The sequence below is a fragment of the Primulina eburnea genome, chromosome 11, assembly GCF_022965805.1.
Source record: "Primulina eburnea isolate SZY01 chromosome 11, ASM2296580v1, whole genome shotgun sequence".
Classification (NCBI taxonomy): Eukaryota; Viridiplantae; Streptophyta; class Magnoliopsida; order Lamiales; family Gesneriaceae; genus Primulina; species Primulina eburnea.
In genome coordinates, this window is record NC_133111.1 from 38,660,344 (window position 1) to 38,680,912 (window position 20,569).

At 41.4% G+C, this 20,569-nt stretch overlaps 3 protein-coding genes across 4 annotated transcripts; 2 read left to right on the forward strand and 1 right to left on the reverse strand.

The window, feature by feature from the left end:
- Positions 1 to 159: 159 nt before the first annotated feature.
- On the reverse strand, positions 160 to 4,830 carry LOC140805865 (uncharacterized). Of its 2 annotated transcripts, XM_073162211.1 has the most exons (7): positions 4,687 to 4,830; positions 4,475 to 4,576; positions 3,866 to 4,150; positions 3,150 to 3,323; positions 2,899 to 3,005; positions 1,948 to 2,273; positions 160 to 1,086 (listed from the first exon to the last, which is right to left on the reverse strand). In XM_073162211.1, the coding sequence occupies exons 2-7, from the start codon at positions 4,571 to 4,573 to the stop codon at positions 491 to 493; spliced, it is 1,587 nt and encodes a 528-aa protein (XP_073018312.1). In that variant the 5' UTR covers positions 4,574 to 4,576; positions 4,687 to 4,830; the 3' UTR covers positions 160 to 490. The 2 variants fall into 2 exon arrangements, with proteins under 2 accessions (XP_073018312.1, XP_073018311.1); XM_073162210.1 differs by having other exon boundaries at positions 4,475 to 4,824.
- A 6,387-nt stretch (positions 4,831 to 11,217) lies between these two features.
- LOC140805613 (uncharacterized) lies at positions 11,218 to 12,021 on the forward strand. The gene has a single exon (XM_073161873.1). It carries the CDS (start codon positions 11,218 to 11,220, stop codon positions 12,019 to 12,021), a length of 804 nt encoding a protein of 267 aa, XP_073017974.1.
- A 6-nt stretch (positions 12,022 to 12,027) lies between these two features.
- On the forward strand, positions 12,028 to 15,207 carry LOC140805614 (uncharacterized). The gene is made up of 3 exons (XM_073161874.1): positions 12,028 to 13,587; positions 13,658 to 14,194; positions 14,281 to 15,207. The coding sequence occupies exons 1-3, from the start codon at positions 12,028 to 12,030 to the stop codon at positions 15,205 to 15,207; spliced, it is 3,024 nt and encodes a 1,007-aa protein (XP_073017975.1).
- Positions 15,208 to 20,569: the final 5,362 nt, after the last annotated feature.

Below are 20,569 nucleotides of genomic sequence, written 5' to 3' on the forward strand. Positions count from 1 at the left end.
TCTCTATTTAAGCATGCGATGATGACGTATTATGCATAAATTGTTAATATTTTTCGTGTGCATAGCCTTCATAGAGAAATTTCGTGTGATTAAACCGTGATTCAAAATTTTATGTTTCGATTCGTCTCTAATCAATGTTTGGAGTAAAACCCATTTCCAGTAATAAAATTGAAGGGAATCAGTAGATATGGTATGTTTACAGCACAAGTACAACCAGATCCTCTGAAATCCAGAGGGATAAACATACAAATTTTCGGAGACACGTTCGATATTCTAGTGCTTTCAATAAATACTGCAGGATCCTTCATCAAACTTAATTTCCAAATCCCACAAACGCAGACATATCACCTAAAAAATAGTACTAAATCAAGAATTTCTACTCAAAGAGAACCACCCAAAACCATCTAGTTTCGTTTCTGACGACTGGTAGCAAGAGAATGGCCCAAAAACCATCCTATCTGACAACCGATAGCAAGTGAACGACCGACCATCAAGTAGCTTGAAATTCATCATCTTCTGAAATACCAAATAAGAACTTGGGAAGAGAAGCAATATGCGGAAGATGAAGAAAGAAGTCGTTTAATGAGTCTTTTCTCGAAATGGAAGGCTTCTGATTGATATCAACCCCGTTCTTGAAATTCCCTTCAAAAGCAAGCTTACATTTAGCATCCTCGAGTACAGAGTTATTCATAACCTCAGAGGAGATGTCTTTCCCGTGATCAATATCTTCATGATGGCTCTCTCGAACTTGTGCATTGGAAGCTGCAACAGGATCCTGCAATAGGCAGCAGAGAGAATTCACCTTTTTCATGAGCGATTTTTCATCCAACCCTATTGCATGTTGAGTGTCGCTCAGCAAAATTTGGGATATGTTTTCCAGCATGTCCTGGCATTCTGATGCCTTATTTGAAGGTAAATTTCCACAGGTCACTTGCTCTGAAATACAATTTCCAATGTGGTTCACAAGATCGCTCACAGACATAGAGTGGGGAAGTCCATGCACCCTTGGCGGTTCCCAAATTTTGGGTACAACAGAATCTCTATCACCAAATTTGATGTCCCCTTCATTTACTCGTGTATCCATCACTGGCAGTGTTAAGATGATGATAAATAGGAAAAAGTAATAAATTCAAATTATAACAAATCGCGAAGTCAAGAATATGATGACAGCTGCACATATTTTGGAAAAGGAACCATAGTAGTGAAATAGTTACATAAATATGGTAGAATAATAATAATAGATCAAGCAAGTCCCGTTTCAAACAAGTGGTAAACATTCATGGAGAACTATTCATATGAAAGACAGAATATGGTTAAGATTGAGTGCTCGAGAGCAAAACAAATTGACAATGTTACCATAAAATAATTAATTCAGAGACTACGGTAATATAAGGATTATTAGTCTCTTGAACATATTGTGGAACTTAAATGGTGTTTTTATTACGTGATCAGCCTTTTTTGATTCATTGCGTGCACAGAACTTAAATGTTATTATTTATTTCTTCCAAAATCAATTTAAAATTTTAGAGACCCCGTTAACATGTGAAAGGACGGTTTCTTCAACTAAATTTGAAATTTATATAATTTTGTTTCGTTCATACAAAAAAAGGAAAAGAAACATAGTACAGCCTGTGCATCCAATAAATAAAAAACATATCTTTCATGCAATTGATTTTCAGGTACACTTGTCAGTCGAACTTATGTGGCTCAAGTACCAATAGTAGGTGCAGGTAACATAGTAAAGATCACTTCATCCAGAAAGAGTCTCATCTCCATATTGCTGATACCATGATGGACACACATAAAACAGTATACACAGATCATTTTAGTCTTCTTTCACTTATTGAAGCCATTACCAAGAAATAAAGGTGTCTCTAAGGTTTTAGGCCCGGGAATTAAGCATAAGATTCAAGCCCATCATAACATACAATTAGAATATGAACAAACCTGAGATTGGAGATGGAGCTTCTTTAGACACATGTTGAGCGACTAAAGGATTCTGTACAAAAGCGAAGGAAGCTAATGGTACAGCAGCTGCTGGTGCCACATCCTGGAACACAGAGGGAGATCCCTCAGCAACAGCTGGTCTGTCATTGCAAACTTCACTTTTACATTCTTCTGAGTTTTCAAGACCAGAAACTTGTGAATCAAAATATGGAGAATCCATGACTATCTCAGGCTGTCGACTCAAAATACAAAGACGCACGTCACATTGGATAAGCTTTTCGTAATGCTTGTTTAGCACACCTGGAGGGCACTGTAGATAATGCTGCCTATTCAAATAATAAAAAATATCAGCCAAGTTTATCATTATTCCCACCTTAGTAAGGTAACTTATACATTTATTAAACAACATGTTAAGCAAAGAATGTGCACGTGTTCATTCATGTAGCACGAACAAGAAAATCAATCCTGAAACAAGATTTAGAAACATCAGAAAAAAATGGAAGCCACAGGCGATAATGACACCAAATTTAGTAAGGTCTAGAAATGTTTTGGGGAAGTGCTTAGATTTTGATAATTGATTGGATATAACAGATTGTTAACACCCGATAGTTCAAAGTGAAGGAACAGAGGAAAGTGAAGTTTGCATGGCAAAAGCCTCAGTATTGTCCAGAAAAGTATATTATTACAGAGGCATACTTTTCCCTGCAGAACATTCATATCAATAGCTTATAGTTGTTATAAGATCAATTCGAAGCAGAAAATAGAAAATATGCTGAGCCTTGCTCCTTCAAACTTTTTTTAAAAAAAAATCCCTTTGAATTACATACAGTAGATATTCATGATAGAGGTTTTGAGTGACTGCGCCCAATAATAGTAGCAATCCAAAATGTTCCATGATATCCAGTCAATAAAATGAAAAAATGGAACACAAACTAATTTTAAAAGTCTTACCTATTTTTTTCAGCCTGCCCATCAGTAAAGTCGGCACTTGCTTGCCAGAGTGTGTGTTTTCTGGGTTGTGGATTGGTTTCCCGGTAAAAGATGGGCTGTCGAGCCAACTGCACCACACACATAGAAATGATAATCCGAGTAATAATGCAACAAATGGAATTGCCTATTTTCACTTAAAAAAAACTAATAAGAAATCTGTCTTTGGGTAGTTCAAAAAGAATATTGATAGCACAGTGAGAGAAACTAATTACCACAATTGTCAAAGTGCTGGGACCATTATCAGGACATTCAGCTTTCAGAGCCGTGATATCAGACCACTGGATCTCTATCTTACTCTTGAGACCACCTTCAAGAACTTCCCAAACAAGTTTATGCTTTGCAAAATAACACTTAGCAACAAGATCACCTTCATATCTTGACACGTACTGCCAAAAAATGATATTTCAGCAAAAAAAAAATTAAAGAATTTAACTCTTTAGAAGATGCCGATTAACTCTTCGAATAAAATGATGTTTTGGGAAAAAAATTAGCTCTGTATGACCCGAAAACAGTCCAAATAACAAGACATTCAAAAAGTATTTCTTTCATCAAATTATTCCAAGAAACAAACTCCTATCTGGAATAAATACAATTAAAAAGGTCTGGCTAGAATTAGGATAACTGGAATAGAAATTGTCTTCACTATATCCATAACAGTTTCATAAAAAAGTTTGCTTCAACTTCAAAGCCTAGGCTCTGTTTATACATAGCATTTGCTTTAGCAACTTGTCAGCCATAATATCCAGATTCTAACATGTGGAGAGCAGGTGTAAAGAACAGGTATAAATGGCACCCAATTGTACCAACATGACTGCCTCAATAATGATATCAAATTATTCTTCAAACTTAAATCAAAACAGATAGTTTATTCTCAAACAAAAAAAAACATTTTGGTAGAAACGTTGTAGCCAAAATCTTAAACCATCACCTCCCACGCGCCAATTCTCAACAACAAAGCTGGAAAATTTGAAGCCTTCAGCTTGTCATTTGCACATGAAGCAGCAACTCCACCCTTCACATCAGTTTTAGCAAGGGAGTGGGCATTTCCACCAGGCTCCAACATAGTAGAAGCAGTAGTCCCCTGGGAGAGTCTCATTTGGATCAAGTCTGCCAAAGATGGACTCTTCCTAAGCCTCAAACCTAAAGGACCCGGCTCGTCAAGTGGGTTGTATTCTGATGGCGATATTGGAAACTCGTGATTTCTTGAGCTCCACTGTTGATTAAAAAAAAAAATCAATACCAGGGAAATCAAAAGCTGCAAAACGAAGCAATAACAGATGAAAAAACTTGCAAGGGAAACTCGGACAAAGTAAAAACACCTACAAACGAACAATAAAATGAAACAAACAACCGCGTTAACACTAATCAGTACATCAATAAACAAAGATATATGTGCAACGTGATAGAACCCGACTAATCGCAGAGGGGAAAAAAACAAATCCCAGAAAAATCATAAACCCTAAAAACCAAAAATCGGCAATAAAATATGGTAATTAAAACTCTAGAAAACTCCAGCAATCAACCATAATTTAAAAACCTGACTGGATTGAGAAGCGGATGAGCAAGATCGTTTGGAAAGAGGCCCATACTCCTCCTCCGAAAAATCTTCAACCCCGTCGACATGCGGCGATCCCATCAGCTGAACCATCAATCACAACACCCAAAAATCCAAGAATATTGGAATTCTGAACCAAATTCGAAATGGAGAATCGGGAATTCCAACTTTACGCCGAGTAAAATTCAAATTACCTCTCCAGATACCCGATAAAGAATTCTCCACCTTCTCCTTCTTGTTTTGTGCCTGTTCCTTAAGAAGAGAAGAGAAGAGGAGAAGATCGAGAGGAGAAGGCAGAATGAATGATTGTATTGCGGTGACAATATGCGTATTCAGTCAAATATTTGATGTTCATCCACCGCAACGGGGTTTTATTTGAAATGACGATGATACCCCTGCAGGTATACAATAAAATACTTCCGAGTTTCGAGTACCATGTCCATTCCAACCGATATATTTTATTTATTAAAATTAAAATAAATTTTAAGTATAAACCTTGATATTTGTTTTATTTAATTAAATAAATTATGATTGAATTAAAAATAGCATAAATTTTGGATTTTTACTTTAAATTATATTAATTTTTACGTGATAGATTTTTTTATTTAGTTTTGTTTGTATCGATAGTCTTTTGAAGTTAAAATGTTTTGATTTTTTTTTTTTTTAAATGAAAATGTTTTAAGATATTGACATGTAATCTACATATTGATCTTTACGTGAGTCATAATGTAGTTAGGACTTAGGAGTGGTATACACTATCATATCATACCGATAATTACGGTATACACAAATTTTATATCGATACACTACTGAAATTTCGGTATATATAACTAGCATGTCGATTACATCAAAATTGTACGATATACCGAAATTCCGATACGATATCGATATATACTGTTTTATAACGAAAAAACTTATATTTTTTAAATTTTATGAATTTATTATTTTAAAATATTATATATTTTAAAATTTTATATATATTTTCGGTATTTCGATTTATACTAAAATTTCAAACTTCATACCGTTATCGTACCGAAATCTTCGGTATCGTTATCGTACCGTACCGAAATCTTCGGTATACCAAAAATTCGATATTTTTTCTTATCCTAAGGGTATATTTGGTTGAGTTATTTAAATAAGGATAGATTAATAGTCAAATATTTATCGTTAAAATTTTAAGTTGTTTTAATAATCATTTTAACTCGGTTTAAGATCCAATTTTATGGATAGCTATTTGATTAATAAAATTGGATCTTAAACCTGGTCAAAATGATTATTAAAACATCTTAAAATTTTAACAATAAATATTTGACTATTAATCTATCTTATTTAATTCACTCAACTAAACATACCTTTAGTGAATCAATCACTCTTACTCTACCGGATTTAACTAATAATTAACGTGACCCCATTAAAAAATTCCAATTTTCGGCTATGTAATATGGACACGTGTGTGTATGGCCTCGTTTATATCTATATATGTATATATAATAATGTAAATATTTTTATATAATAACTTTTTTAATAATATTTAAAAGGAAAATTGAAATATATTTATTATATTATATTAATAATTATTCTAATAAATTAAGTAAGTTTCACCCAAAATTTTTTTTAATTTAAAAATATATATAATTTAAAAAATGAATAATTATTAAGATAAGTGCAATAATGGTTTGAAATCATTTAATTCTACTCATTTTTAAAATATTCTTTATCAAAAATATTTGGATCACTTCTAAAAAATTTAAAAATTCAAATTTGAATATAATTTTATTTTAAAATATAAAGTACATTTAAATGTTCTCACTGATTATATAAATTCATTTAATACTACTATGTAGATAATGTCGTCGAGTACTTATGATTAGGGGTGTTCAAACTTCGGATAAAACCGAAAAAACCGAAAAAACCGAACACCGAACCGAACCGAAAGCCGAATTTTGTAATTCGGATATAAATGTTAAAACCGAAGTTTATTTGGTTCGGTTTGGATTATATATGTAAAAACCGAAAAAACCGAACTTTCATTAAATTAATAATTTTTTTATATTTTTATTTATATGATATATTTTGATATGATATTTAGTAAATGAAAAACAATTTTGAACAATTTTTAGTTGATTGTTGTTTGTTTAATAAATTTAAACCTTCTATTTAAATATTTTACTAAGAAAACATGTAGAAAGTTAACATATTATATTTTACAATATATTTATATTATTAATTTAAATAATTATACCAAAACCGAAATAACCGACCGAAATAACCAAACCGTTTTGGTAGAAAACCGAACCAAACCGAAGAAAAATGGTTCGGATTCGGATTATATATTTCTAAAACCGAAAACCGAAAAAACCGAAATAAAAAACCGGAAACCGAACCGAACCGACCGATGAACACCTCTACTTATGATCCAAGACTTCTTTCAAATTCTAATGAAAAGCAATTTCATTTGATTATATCATATGCAATGACAATCAACGAAAATCGTTATCAATATTTATCTCAAATGAGACTTCTTCTGAAGAACTCCCATTTTTTTTCAAGGTCAATTGTATGTTGTATTAGAATTATAAATACCAGTGGTCTAAATATTTAGGGATAGAATTTGTAATTCTTATTTGTTTTGAAATCGTATGATTTATAATTATTTTAGTTGATTTGCATTTTAAATAATCATTCAAACACTCATATTTAATAATTATATGCAAAACACCTCATGCATCATACGCTTTAAGTATAAAGTAATAGATGTTAGAGAATTATTTTTTGGTAAATTTCACCTGACTTCCCCCTAAAAAAATGCTCTCTTATAAAACTTGGATAAATCATGTTGATTAATGATTCCATTGTCATTCAATAAAATGGACAAAAATTTGTGTGAGACGGTCTCACGAGTCATATTTGTGAGACGGATCTCTTATTTGGGTCATCCATGAAAAAATAGTGGTTTTTATGCTATGAATATTACTTTTTAGAGTAGGTCTCATGTGAGACCGTCTCACGGATCACAATCTGTGAGACAGGTCAACCATACCCATATTCACAATAAAAAGTAATACTATTGGCATAAAAAGTAATACTTTTTAATGGATTATCCAAATAAAGATCCGTCTCACAAAATACGACCCGTTAAACCGTCTCACATAAGTTTTTGCCTACTTTTTATTGTGAATATCAATAGAGTTGACTCGTCTCACTGATTAGGATCCGTGAGACGGTTTCACATGAGACCAACTCAAATGAAGGAAGTTAATTAATTTCTCATAAAATTCACTTTTTATTTTTAGATGATGATCATTATCTGTAGACATATATATACATATATATATATATATATACACAAACACTATTTTATAAGAATATCACTTAAAACGCACTATCTTTTGTTTTTAAAATTGCTCTTATACCAATGTTTTTCTCAAAATTGCCACAACTTATTTTCAATATTACCTTTCTCAAATTGCATTACGACAATCACTCAGTTCTATCAATTATTATTATATTAAATATTTGATAAAATAAAAAATCTTATATAAATTATGATTATAATTTTACACGCACATTAATTTACTAGTTTTTATTAACAGTCATGCATGGATCATTTTAAATTTTATATTTTCTTCAAAAATTTGACGATATACGTACATATATATACACCGTTGTTAGTATATAATTTATTATTTATCCATTATCCATCTGAATATCAGCTAAGGATAATAGTGGAATTTCACGTGAAGTCCTCAGTTCGGCGCACTTGCGGGATCCTATTCGTTTTCCGCACGTGTTTTTTATTGTCCTTGCGCACGACACAAGGGGCCCACATGTAGGAGGAGAAAAAATATTATTTAAAAAAAAGTAAGAAATTTATTATATTTTAAAAAAACAGGTCTTTTGTGAGACGGTTTCACGAATCTTGATCTGTGAGACGGGTCAATCCTACCGATATTCACAATAAAAAATAATACTCTTAGCATAAAAAGTAATATTTTTTCATGGATGACCCAAATAAGATATCTGTCTCACAAAATACGACCTATGAGACCGTCTCACACAAGTTTTTGTCATTTTAAAAATAGAGAAAATGTTTAAACAAGTTTACTCATATAACAAAGCATAAAATACGAGGCTAAAATCAAATTATCCATACATATTTCATTAATAAATCCAGCTAAATATACATACATTTAGGAACAAATAAAATTCTTTACATACATTTGTCTTGTGCATTCAGATAAATCAATTACCAAAACATTTTTTTAAAAAAAATAGTAAAAGGGGTTCAAATATTATAGTGACCCAACAACATAAAGATTTTTAAAAAGAATAAATAAAGTTGTGATATCGACTCATCTTTCTTTTTACAAAAAAAGGTTTGGATATATCCATTCAATTTCATGAAAATATTCATTATTAGGTGTGAACGATGACGATATATTGATGACAAAAACTTATGTGAGACGGTCTCACAGGTCGTATTTGTGAGACAGATCTCTTATTTGGGTTATCCATGAAAAAATATTATTTTTTATGCTAAGATTACTACTTTTTATTGTGAATATGGGTAGGGTTTATCCGTCTCACAGATTAAAATCCGTGAGACGGTCTCACATGAGACTCACTCTATATTGATTGTCTGCACATGTTTATTTCATCGAATGTTTTGAATGAAGTTTTACTGTTATCAATTACACCTTTTTCATATACATGTGGAATATGGATACATTGAAATATTTGCATAAAAATATTGATTTAATTCATTGTTTATTGGGAAATAAAATTTAGTATAGTCACTATGATAAAATAAGGTGTAATGTGTGGATGATGGAGTTTTTTTTAGTTCAATGATAGTTGCATCTTATATTATTAGAAATTTAGATGCGCATTTTGTTTTCATTTTCAAAAAAAAAAAACTCAATCTTTTCCCTATAATTTTTTTTTAAATCAGATATTATATTAAGATTTAAAACTATGTATTTATTTTTATAAGATTATTTTTTAAAAATCATGGGTTTTCTTAATAAATTTAAATAAGAAATGGCATGATTATTTACACTTGGATGAGATATGGATTAATTTGATATAACATTAATGTGTTGGAGAGTTTAACAGAATATTTAGGAGTACATTCTAAATATTCAAATTGTATAGTTTATAAAAATTAATATCAAACATTTTAAAGTAAGTAAAAGCACGCGTGGTCTCAAGTTCAGCAGTCCGGGAAATGCGCTTTTTAAAAACAATACTTGAATAGTTAAAAAAAAAAAATAGGTCTCTTTTGAGACGGTCTCACGAATCTTTATCTATGAGACGGTCAATCCTATCGATATTCATAATAAAAAATAATATTCTTAGCATAAAAAGTAATAGTTTTTCATGGATGACCCAAATAAAATATGTGTCTCACAAATTACGACTAATGAGACCGTCTTACACAAATATTTTTCATTGCCTAGTTTGTGTATTTAATGATATTAGTTGGATGTTGACATTTAGTAGTGGTAGTGACCAACAAGGAAAACAAAGGTGATGTAATTGTGCAGTGCAATGGAAATTGGAAAGGTTGGACGAATCTGATGAAAATTTCGGTGTGAAATTTAACGTAAATAAACTCACAAATTCGAAAACATTTGAATTAGGGGGGTGTATTCAACGTGGGAAATTTATTGACTTTTAATGACTTTTGTAGATTTTAAAAATCTAGAGTGATGCCCCCAAGGGAACCCGGGTCCGGGTAAAGCTCCCGATCCGGAGGGTACTCGAACTCGGGCGAGGAGAGAGCAGGGAAGAGATCCCAAGTTACGACTACATGCAGAGAGCCGGTATGAAAGAATGATCCCGGATCTTCAGATACCAGGCGAGTTACGCACTCAAGTGTCAGAAGAATCCCCAATGAACTACTCGGCAAGCCATCACCCGGAGTAAAAGCTTCCCGGTCCCAGAAACACCTCAGAGGCACCCAGGTGGAAAGCGCCCGGGAAAGAGGCTCAGTCTCTCCCTCATCGTCATGTCTTCCGGAAATATCGGAACCCATCTTCCCACGTTCTATGACAAGGTCAACACTTAATACGTGGTCCACTGTTTTATAACGTGGCCCACCATCCCGAATCGTGGCCACCACCCGAACTTTGCGGGCAAGTCACCTATCTGACATCTATAAATACCCCCTGTAGGTACTACACAAGGAGGTAACTCTTCTCTGGATATTCACAATCACTCACAAATATTCTTATTTTCTCTCTAAGTCTTCCTTTGCGTGCATCAGTGACTTGAGCGTCGGAGTGGATACGCCGGAACAATTTCCGGCGCTCCACTAACGTTCTGTGATTTCAGGATTAATACTCAGACCATCCCGGGCGTTAGTCCTCAGGCGACAGGGAACTCAATCTTCCCAGACCACCAGCAACTCGCAATAAATCATTCAAATCGCATATATATCCGAACACCCGACTTGGCAGATTGCACACCCGGCTACTACCCAATTTGCCCGGTCGACATCATTGGCGCCGTCTGTGGGAAACCGTAGCTAAAGACGTAGATATGGTTACCACTCGTAAAACTACCGGGAACCATTCTGGTCCTCACAATCCTGAAGGAGGTCAAGAAAACCCACCGCCCAGTCACCTCCCAGAGGAGTTGTCTCAGTTAATAGCTGCTGCGGTCCAAAAAGCCCTCGCCAAAGGGCCCTACCTGAACCCAGCCAGTCAAAGGAAAATGAGGCAATGGGAGAATCTCCTCCCGAGAAAGAGAAAGACAGAGAGGAGAATTCCCAGGCGTTTTCCAAAGCTCCTACCCTCACTATGGCCCAGGAGCTGGAAGATTTGAAGAAGAAAGTGAAAGAGTTGGAAGCCAAAGCCGGGTCATCTCATATTTCAACCCCGGCTGGTTCCCAGGGATGCCCCTTCTCCCTGGAGATTGTAAATGAGCCTCTCCCTGTTCATTTCAAAGCCACCAAGATTCGGGAGTATGATGGGAATTCAGACCCCGATGAACATCTCACCCGGTTTGAAAATATGGCAATGCTGCATTGCTATTCTGACAAGATCAAGTGCAAGGTATTCCTCACCACCCTGGTGGACTCTGCCCAGAGGTGGTTCGAGAAGTTGGAGCCCCAGAGCATACAATCTTTTGCAGGTTTCAGAGACACCTTCTTGCACCACTTTAGCAGCAGCAAGAGGTACAAGAAGACTGCTTTCAGCCTGTTCGAAGTAAAGCAATCAGGTGATGAGTCTCTTCGGGCGTACATTCACCGGTTCAATAAAGCATCCCTGGAGGTGCCGGCTTGTGCTCCTGAGACCAAAACTACAGCGTTCACGCAAGGACTCAGGGAAGGAGATTTTTTCAGGTCCCTGGTGAAGAAGCAGCCCGGGAATTTTGAAGATCTGTTGTCCCGAGCAGAAAAATACATAAACATGGAGGAAGCACAGCGGCAGAAAAGAGAGTCCACCCGCAGAGAAAGAAGTGACCGAGTTGGGAAAGTTGATGACAACGCCCGGGGAAATAATCTTGGGCGTTTCTTTCGATAAGCCCCCATGAAGCCGCACCGGGGGGAAGGAGTCCATCTGTGCGACGGTGATCGGGGAGCCAAGCTATACCGGTCACCTCCAAGCCTGCCACACACTCCCAAGATGTGCTCCTATTATGGAGAGTGTGCTCACATCACGAGTGAGTGTCGGAGATTGAAGCGGGCCCCTTCCCAGTCGGGCCTTGGGGAACGAGCACAGTCAGAGAAGAAGTCCCGGGGACCACCGTGGGTAAATAGAGAGGCGGGGCATCGGCCGGGGGATAAAGGCCCGGTCAGGCAAGAGAAGGATAACACTGGTCAAACATCTCAGAACCGGGAGAATAGAGATCGGGGAGGATCACTAACCCTTGGGGTGATTAAAATGATCTCGGGGGGATCAACAGATGGAGACTCCAACCGGGCCAGGAAAGCACATTCCCGGCATAAGAGTTTTGGAGTGGATGATGCAGTAAGGAGTGAAGGGCCGGTTATCAGCTTTGGCCCCCGGGATCTTCAGGGAGTCAGCCTCCCACACAACGATGCTTTGGTCATCCAGGAAAAAGTGGCGAATTACGATATTCGTCGGGTTTTCGTCGATTCTGGAAGCTCGGTGAACATCATTTTTCAGGAGGCCCTGGACCAGATGAATTTGGAGGATTATCAGTTGCGGCCAGTAGAAACAGCCTTATTCGGATTTGCTGGCCACACTGTTTATCCTCGAGGGGAAATCACTCTGCCCCTCACACTGGGAGCCGAGGAGCTCAGAAAGACGGTAATGACGGTTTTCACCGTGGTAAATGCCCCTACCTCTTATAATATCATTTTGGGCAGGCCAGCTATGAACGCCCTTCGGGCCGTGGCCTCGGCTTACCACCAGAAGCTAAAGTTCCCGGTGGGGAACATAATTGGAGAAGTAAGGGGGGACCAGCCATCCTCCCGCAAGTGCTATGCAGAAACTGTCAAGATCGAAAATAAAAGAGCCCGACGAGATGGAGAAAGCAGGAGGTCGGGGAAAGAGGAGGTGCATTCTATCCAACAGGTGCACATGGTGGAAGGTGAGGAGCAGGAAGAAGTAGGCGTCTTACCCGGACAGCCCATGAAGACAACGAAAATAGCCCGGGATCTTGAGCCGGCCACCCGGGCCCAACTGCTACAATGCCTAGAGAAGAATGCGGACATCTTCGCATGGTCTTCATCAGAGTTAGTAGGGGTCTCCCCTCACATGGCGGAACACCGGTTAAACATCATCCCGGGCTCTCGGGTGGTAAAACAGAGAAAGAGACACTTTGGTCCCGAAAAGGACAAGGTGATTGCTGGCCACGTGGAAGAGCTATTGAAAGCTGGACAGATCAGAGAGGTACAGTTTCCCACCTGGTTATCCAACGTAGTCTTGGTTCCCAAGTCAGCCGGCAAGTGGCGGATGTGTGTTGAATTCAGGGATCTGAATAAAGCTTGCCCAAAGGACTGCTACCCCCTGCCCCGGATTGGTCAGCTGGTGGACTCGACATCAGGGTATGAGTTGTTATGTTTCATGGATGCATACCAGGGGTATCATCAAATCCCCCTGGCCCGAGAAGACCAGGAGAAAGTTAGCTTCATTACTTCGAGGGGGGGGGGGGGGGACTTTCTGCTATGTGGTCATGCCTTTTGGTTTGAAGAATGCCGGGGCCACATACCAAAGGTTGATGGACCGGATATTCGCCAAGCAGGCCGGGCGGAATATTGAAGTCTACGTAGATGATATCTTGGTGAAATCCCGGGTACACCCTGACTTCATCCCGGACCTCGAAGAGACCTTCTCCAATCTTCGGGAGTATGGGGTGAAGCTGAACCCGGCCAAATGCACGTTTGGGGTCAAGAGTGGCAAGTTCCTCGGGTTCATGGTCACCGAGAGAGGAATTGAAGTCAATCCGGAGAAAGTCAGGTCTATCACTGAAATGACATCCCCAAAGTCAATCAAGGATGTACAGAGACTCACGGAAAAAATCGCCGCCCTGTCACGTTTCATTTCCCGGTCTGCACACCGGAGCTACCCTTTTTTTCAGGCTCTGAGGAGGGCCCAAAAATTTGGCTGGGATGAAAAATGTGAAAAGGCTTTCGAGGAATTGAAGAATCATTTGGCCGGGCTCCCTGTCCTTGAGAAGCCCGGACCCGGGGAGAAGCTTTGGGTATACCTTTCTGCCACTGAGCATGCTGTCAGTTCTGTACTGATCCGAGAAGAAGGTACTGATCAAAGGCCGGTCTATTATGTGAGTCATGCACTCAAAGGGCCCGAGATCAGATATACAGAAGTAGAGAAGGTGGCCCTTGCCATGGTGATCACCGCACGAAAACTTCGCCCCTACTTCTTGTCCCATCCCATCACTGTGCTGACCAATACCCCTCTAGGGAGAATCATGACTCAGCCGGAGATCTCGGGAAGGTGGTAAAGTGGACTGTGGAGTTGGGAGAGTATGACATCGAGTACCAGCCTCGGCGGGCCATTAAGGCCCAGGCCTTGTCAGATTTTGTCACCGAGATGGTTGTCCCCGATACCGGGGAGGTTTGGAGGATATTTGCAGACGGGGCTTCCTGTAAAGACGGCAGTGGTGTGGGAGTATGGCTGATATCACCCACCGAGGAGAAAATACGGCTGGCAGTTAGGTTGGACTTCCGGGCTTCTAACAATGAAGCCGAATACGAGGCTGTTATCGTCGGGATAAAAGCAGCCCGTAATGTTGGAGCTAATCAGGTCATCATTTACACGGATTCTCAGCTGGTAGCCCAACAGGTAAAAGGAGTATACGAAGTTCGGGAGGAGAAGTTTGTGAGATATCTAGCTATCATCAAAGAGTTATCCACACATTTCATAAGTTGGAGCATAGAGCAAATCCCCCGAGAGGAAAATACTGAAGCAGATGCCTTGGCAAAGATGGCAGCTTCGCTTTCCGATTACCGGGAGCCGGGCATATCTTATCACACTAACCTGGTATCTTCGGTGGATACTGGGCCTCCTCAAGCCCGGGAAGATAACTGGACCACCCCCATCCTCGACTACATCTCCCAATCCTATCTGCCCGAGGATATCAAGGAGGCCAGTCAAATCAAGAGGAGGGCAGCACGGTTTGTTGTGATTGATGACCGTCTTTACCGGCGATCTTTCCAGGGCCCCCTTCTCAAGTGCATCGCCGGTGATGAATCCATTTATGTTCTAAGGGAGATCCATTAGGGCTGCTGCGGAGATCATATTGGAGCAACTTCCCTGGCTAGGAAGGCTTTGCTGGCCGGGTTCTGGTGGCCAACCATGCATCAAGATGCTGCCCGGGTAGTCCGCTCTTGCGAGGGATGCCAAAGGCATAGCAACATTAACCACCACCCGATTGCCCTTATGAAGCCTATCTGGGCATCTTGTCCTTTTGACCAGTGGGGCCTGGATATCGTGGGATCTTTTCCTGTGGCCCGGGCTCAGAAAAAATTCCTGCTGGTAGGGATTGTCTACTTCTCTAAGTGGGTAGAAGCCGAGCCCTTGGCCAAGATTACGGAGGAAGAAATTCTCAAGTTTATATGGAAAAATATTGTCTGTAGGTTTGGGATCCCCCGGAAGCTTATATCTGAAAATGGCAGGCAATTCCAGGGAAGTAAAGTCAGAGCCTGGTGCAAAGAGATGAAGATTACTCAGGCTTTTACCTCAGTTGCCTACCCGCAAGCCAATGGGCAGACAGAGGTGACCAACCGCACCATTGTCCAAGCTCTCAGAGCCCGGTTATTTGGAGTGGGAAAGGATTGGGTAGAGGAGCTGCTCAGTGTTCTTTGGGCATATCGGACTACACCTCGAACAGCTACCGGGGAAACACCATTCAGCTTGGTTTATGGTTCGGAAGCAGTGCTCCCCGCCGAAATCGGGCAAACTTCAGCCCGAGTGAGCACCTATCCGAAAGACAATGATAGTTCCTGTGCCAGTGAACTTGATCTCATCGAAGAAAGGAGAGAGAGCAGCCATCAGAATGGAGGCTTATCGGCGCCGGGTAATGAAAGCTTATAACCGGAAGGTTCAACACCTAGAGTTCCAGATTGGAGATATGGTTCTCAAGAAAGTAAACCCAGCCGGAGACGTTGGCAAGCTTGATGCCCGATGGGAAGGACCTTACAAAGTGGTGCGCAGAGTCAGCTCGAGCACCTATTAGCTTGAAGATGGGCAGGGTCGTCCTCTCAAAAGACCTTGGAACGCTTTTCACCTCAAGAAGTATTTTCCTTAGAAGCTCTTGTAAATCTTTTTACTATTATTTGGCAATAAAGATCCAGTTCCTGGGAAGATTATTTTTAAAGGGACCGGGTGATACCATGCCCCGGCTTCCCTTCATTATTATTAAGGGCCCGGGTGATACCATGCCCCGGCTTCCCTCCAAATTATTATTAAGGGCCCGGGTGATACCATGCCCCGGCTTCCCTCAGAATTATTATTAAGGGCCCGGGTGATACCATGCCCCGGCTTCCCTCAGAATTATTATTAAGGGCCCGGGTGATACCATGCCCCGGCTTCCCTCCAAATTATTATTAAGGGCCCGGGTGATACCATGCCCCGGCTTCCCTCCAAATTATTATTAAAGGCCCGGGTGATACCATGCCCCGGCTTCCCTCCAAATTATTATTAAGAGCCCGAGTGATACTATGCCCCGGTTTCCCTTCAAGTTATTATCAAACCAGGGAGTCTGAAGTCTCGGTTGCCTAAGTTGATTGATCCTCGGTACCAAACAGTACTATGTGTTATTGTTCAGATGTTATCATAACCAGGTTATTTTCCGGGGTGAATGGAAGAAATCTCATTTAGATTAAGAAAAATTATTACAACTACCAGAAAGAGAAAAAGTACTAAACGGCAGGCTCTGGCTCTGAGTCCTCTTCCGCCTCGGATTCTTCTTCATCTGGGAGCTCCGCACCATCAGTCGGCAAGGAGTTGACAGCTCGGGCTAAGTCTAGCAGGCTTTTCTTCTCCAGAAGAAGAAGGCCGGCTTCTTTCACCTGTTTTTTGCATTTATTAAAGCCCGTCTTGAAGTAGGGGAAGGCTTTATCTATCACTATCTATTGGAACCCTGCAGTAGCGAGGTAAGAAGCCCGCCACCCCTCCTCCAAGGTGGCCCGAGCCGCAAGATCCGCCTCCCGGGTTGCGAGAGTAGCCTCCAGCTCACCCACCCTCTCGGTGACCAGCACGAAATCATCCAGGGCAGCCCGGGCGTCCAAATCTAGTTTCTCGGCTTGGGCCTCTGTTTTCTCCAGTTTAGCCTTCAGCGAAATGATCTCTGCCCGGGCCTCCTCGAGCTGGGCCTGCAGGAAATTTATAGTGGTGCCCTGGCCAAGGAGGGCCTCCTCATGGAGGTCTTTAATCTGAGCCAGGCGTGCCAGGGCATCCTCATGAAGAGCTGTGGCGGAGGCGGCCCTTGCCTCTGTGCTCTTTTGTAAAGAGCTCATCTTCTCAAAGGCAGCTCTAGCCATCTGCCCGCTCTGCAAATAAACGAAAAGTATATAAGGAAGAAAGCCTACCAATAAAGCAAAGAAACAAAGGTGGAGAAGAAGATACTTACAGCCAGTATGAGGTTAAATCTCTCCAGCATGAGATCTCCTGCCTTCGCAGCCTGAAGGATGGACTCTTCGGCAGGAGTCGCCACCCGCTTCAATAGTTGGAAGCCCATCTTTGAGATTCCAGCCGAGAATATAGTCTCGGGCACTGCAGGGGGGATGGAAGTAGTAGAAGAGGGAATCTGAGGAGAGTCAGCGGAATACACTAGTGGGGCAGGCTCGGACCCCTGAGCCACCCGGGTAATCACCCGGGGCTCAACACGAACAAGCTCTTTTGAAGCTTTCCTCTTTTTGGTGGTCTGGAGGGGCTGGTCGGGGGACTCGTCCTCCTCCTCAATCAGAATAACCCCATACTCCTGGGGCCCTGCGGCCTCGGCAGTCCGAGCGCTCGGAGGAGTACCAGCCTGCCCAGCCTCAGCAGGGGCCCGAGTCTCCTTTTCAACAGGCACCGGTGCCAGCTCCCCCTGGACCGGGCCTTCAGTAGCCACCCGGGATGAAGACTCCTGGCGTGGCCTTTCTTTCAGCAGCAGCAGCCTTTCGGGCAGCCTTCTTAGCTGCCCGTTCCTCAGCCAGCTTCTGGGCGAAAGCCTCTTTCATCTCGGCGTCTGCAGGAAATAAAACCACTCATTAGAAACAAGTAAAGCAGAAAGTAAAGGAAGTACGATAATGGCTAAACAAGGAAACCTACCGGGGCGGGAGGCATCGAACTCCTCGATAATGCGGTCGGTAGGATCCCCCGTCCCGAGGCTCAGCCCATAGGCCACCAGTAGCTTTTCACTAAGGAGGGCAGAGGAGTTATACACTTTACCACCTACCACCTCCTCACTTTGGGTGTAGGAGTCAAGTGTGCGATAATTTTCGGGCAGACCCAATTGATGGGGAAGGACAGAAATGAACCCAACCGGACATTCAGGGAGATGGGCGGGACGAATGTAAAAGAACCGGCGTTTCCAGTCCTTAACGGAAGAAAGAATATCTCCGAAAAGTTTCTGATGAGACCGGGTTTTGAAGGAAAATGCGTAATCGCCAATATAGCAGATAAAGAAAAAATTAAAGAGGGAGGGCTCGAGGGTGATATCGGGATGCATAGACATCAGCGTAAAAAAGCAGGTCATCATCCTAATGGCATTAGGATGGAATTGATTAAGAGGAATACCCAGAAGGGAAGATATCCCAATGAAGAAGGGATGAAGGGGAAACCTGAGGCCATTGGCCACCTGGTCCCGGAAGAAAGTAAGGTATCCTGCTGGTGGTTGGTCAGCCCGGTTACTAGGGCCCGGGATGACAATATCATGGGTTGTGGGGATGGAACCAATGAGGCGGATCTCCTCGGCAGATTTGGCTCGAAGGGAGCTTACCATGGTAGAAAACCATGGCAAGGGGCTAGGATCACCAGACCGGGCGGGAGAAGAAATAGCCCGGGCTGGGGGTTTTGAAGAGGTGGCCATTTTCTTTTTCTTATGGGTGCTTGAAGGCCCAGTCCCAGGGGAAATTTTGGGTTTCTTAAGGGAAGAAGGAGAAGAAGTTGGATTTTGGGGGCGATAGGTGGAAACAGGGGAGGCGGAAAGCGGGGAATTATCGCGCAGGGCATCTGACTCAAAGTCTGAGGATCCCCTGCGATTCTTATCCGATGTAGAAGAAGTGTTGGAAGAAGACATGATTATGAAAAGAAGAACTTATGCGGATGGGAGGAAGGATGGTAGTGGGAACGCCGGGGAGTGATCGGAATTTTGGCAGAGTTGCAGACGCGGAAGCTTGGTTAAATTTGACGAAAGTAATGAAGGTTTGGGGACAGAGGTATATATAGGAGTAGGGAAGTGGTCCAGACCATCGATTTAGCCATGATCCGAAGGTCCACATTGGCTTTGAAAGACGCACCCGGATCATGGATCTTAGCCGTTGAAGTGGATAGGTATTAACGATCGGGATGCACCTCGTAAGTTGTGCAAGGCGCATGAAAGGACGTGTAATCATGAAGGGGTCAGACTTATCGGATCCTCGGGAGACGGAACGCTGCCGACCGTTGGAAAGAGAAAGGAGGGCACGTATCAGCCTGGCATCGTGCATATCATTCAAAAAAGATAACCGGCAAGTTATTTCAAGCCTGGGAGCTTTAAGGCCCCGGCAAGTTATTTTGAGCCCGGGAGGTTTAAGGCCCCGACAGATTATTTCAAGCCCGGGAGGTTTAAGGCCCCGACAAGTTATTTTAAGCCCGAGAGGTTTAAGGCCCCGGCAAGTTATTTCAAGCCCGGGAGATTTAAGACCCCGGCAACTTATTTTAAGCCCGGAAGGTTTAAGGCCCCGGCAGGTTATTTTAAGCCCGGGAGGTTTAAGGCCCCGGCAGGTTATTTCAAGCCCGGGAGGTTTTAGGCCCCGGCAAGTTATTTTTAGCCCGGGAGGTTTTAAACCCCGGTTTTTTACTTTAAAACCCATAAACTTGAGGGAAGCACACAAGCAAAATGCGCAAAGTAAAATGTTATTAATAGAATCAATGAAATATTGCAGTGGCTAGCCTAGAGCCTACATGATCCTCCCACTCTGACATCCAGCTATGCAGCTCAGGGAAGGGGAGGTTAGCAAAGGACTCGGTAGCAGCGAGCTTGCGCAGCTGTTTCCACTCCTTCCGCAGCATTGCCTGCAGCAGAACTTGATCAGTGGCTAGCTCGGCCACGTGCGTCACATAGAATATCCGCTTGTATCTCCTGGCCAGCGCCCTCTGTGGCCTGGTGAAAGCCAGGCCATCTTGGTATGATTGCATAAGATCATGAATCTTATGCCAAGTGGACATGACCTTCGCCAGAATAAGCTCCTCGATGGTCCTCTTCAACGACTCTAAATGAGCACGCGTAGAGAGTGGCAAGTGGCCATACGGGCTGCTGTTGACGGTAGTTTCGCTTGAACTCGGCATGTTGAAACGATTGCTCTCACTTCGCCTTCATCTACGTATTTATAGGCAGACGGTAGGTAGTCTGGAGGAAGCCGAAAAGTTTCTGACCATGCGAAACGACTCCACATTT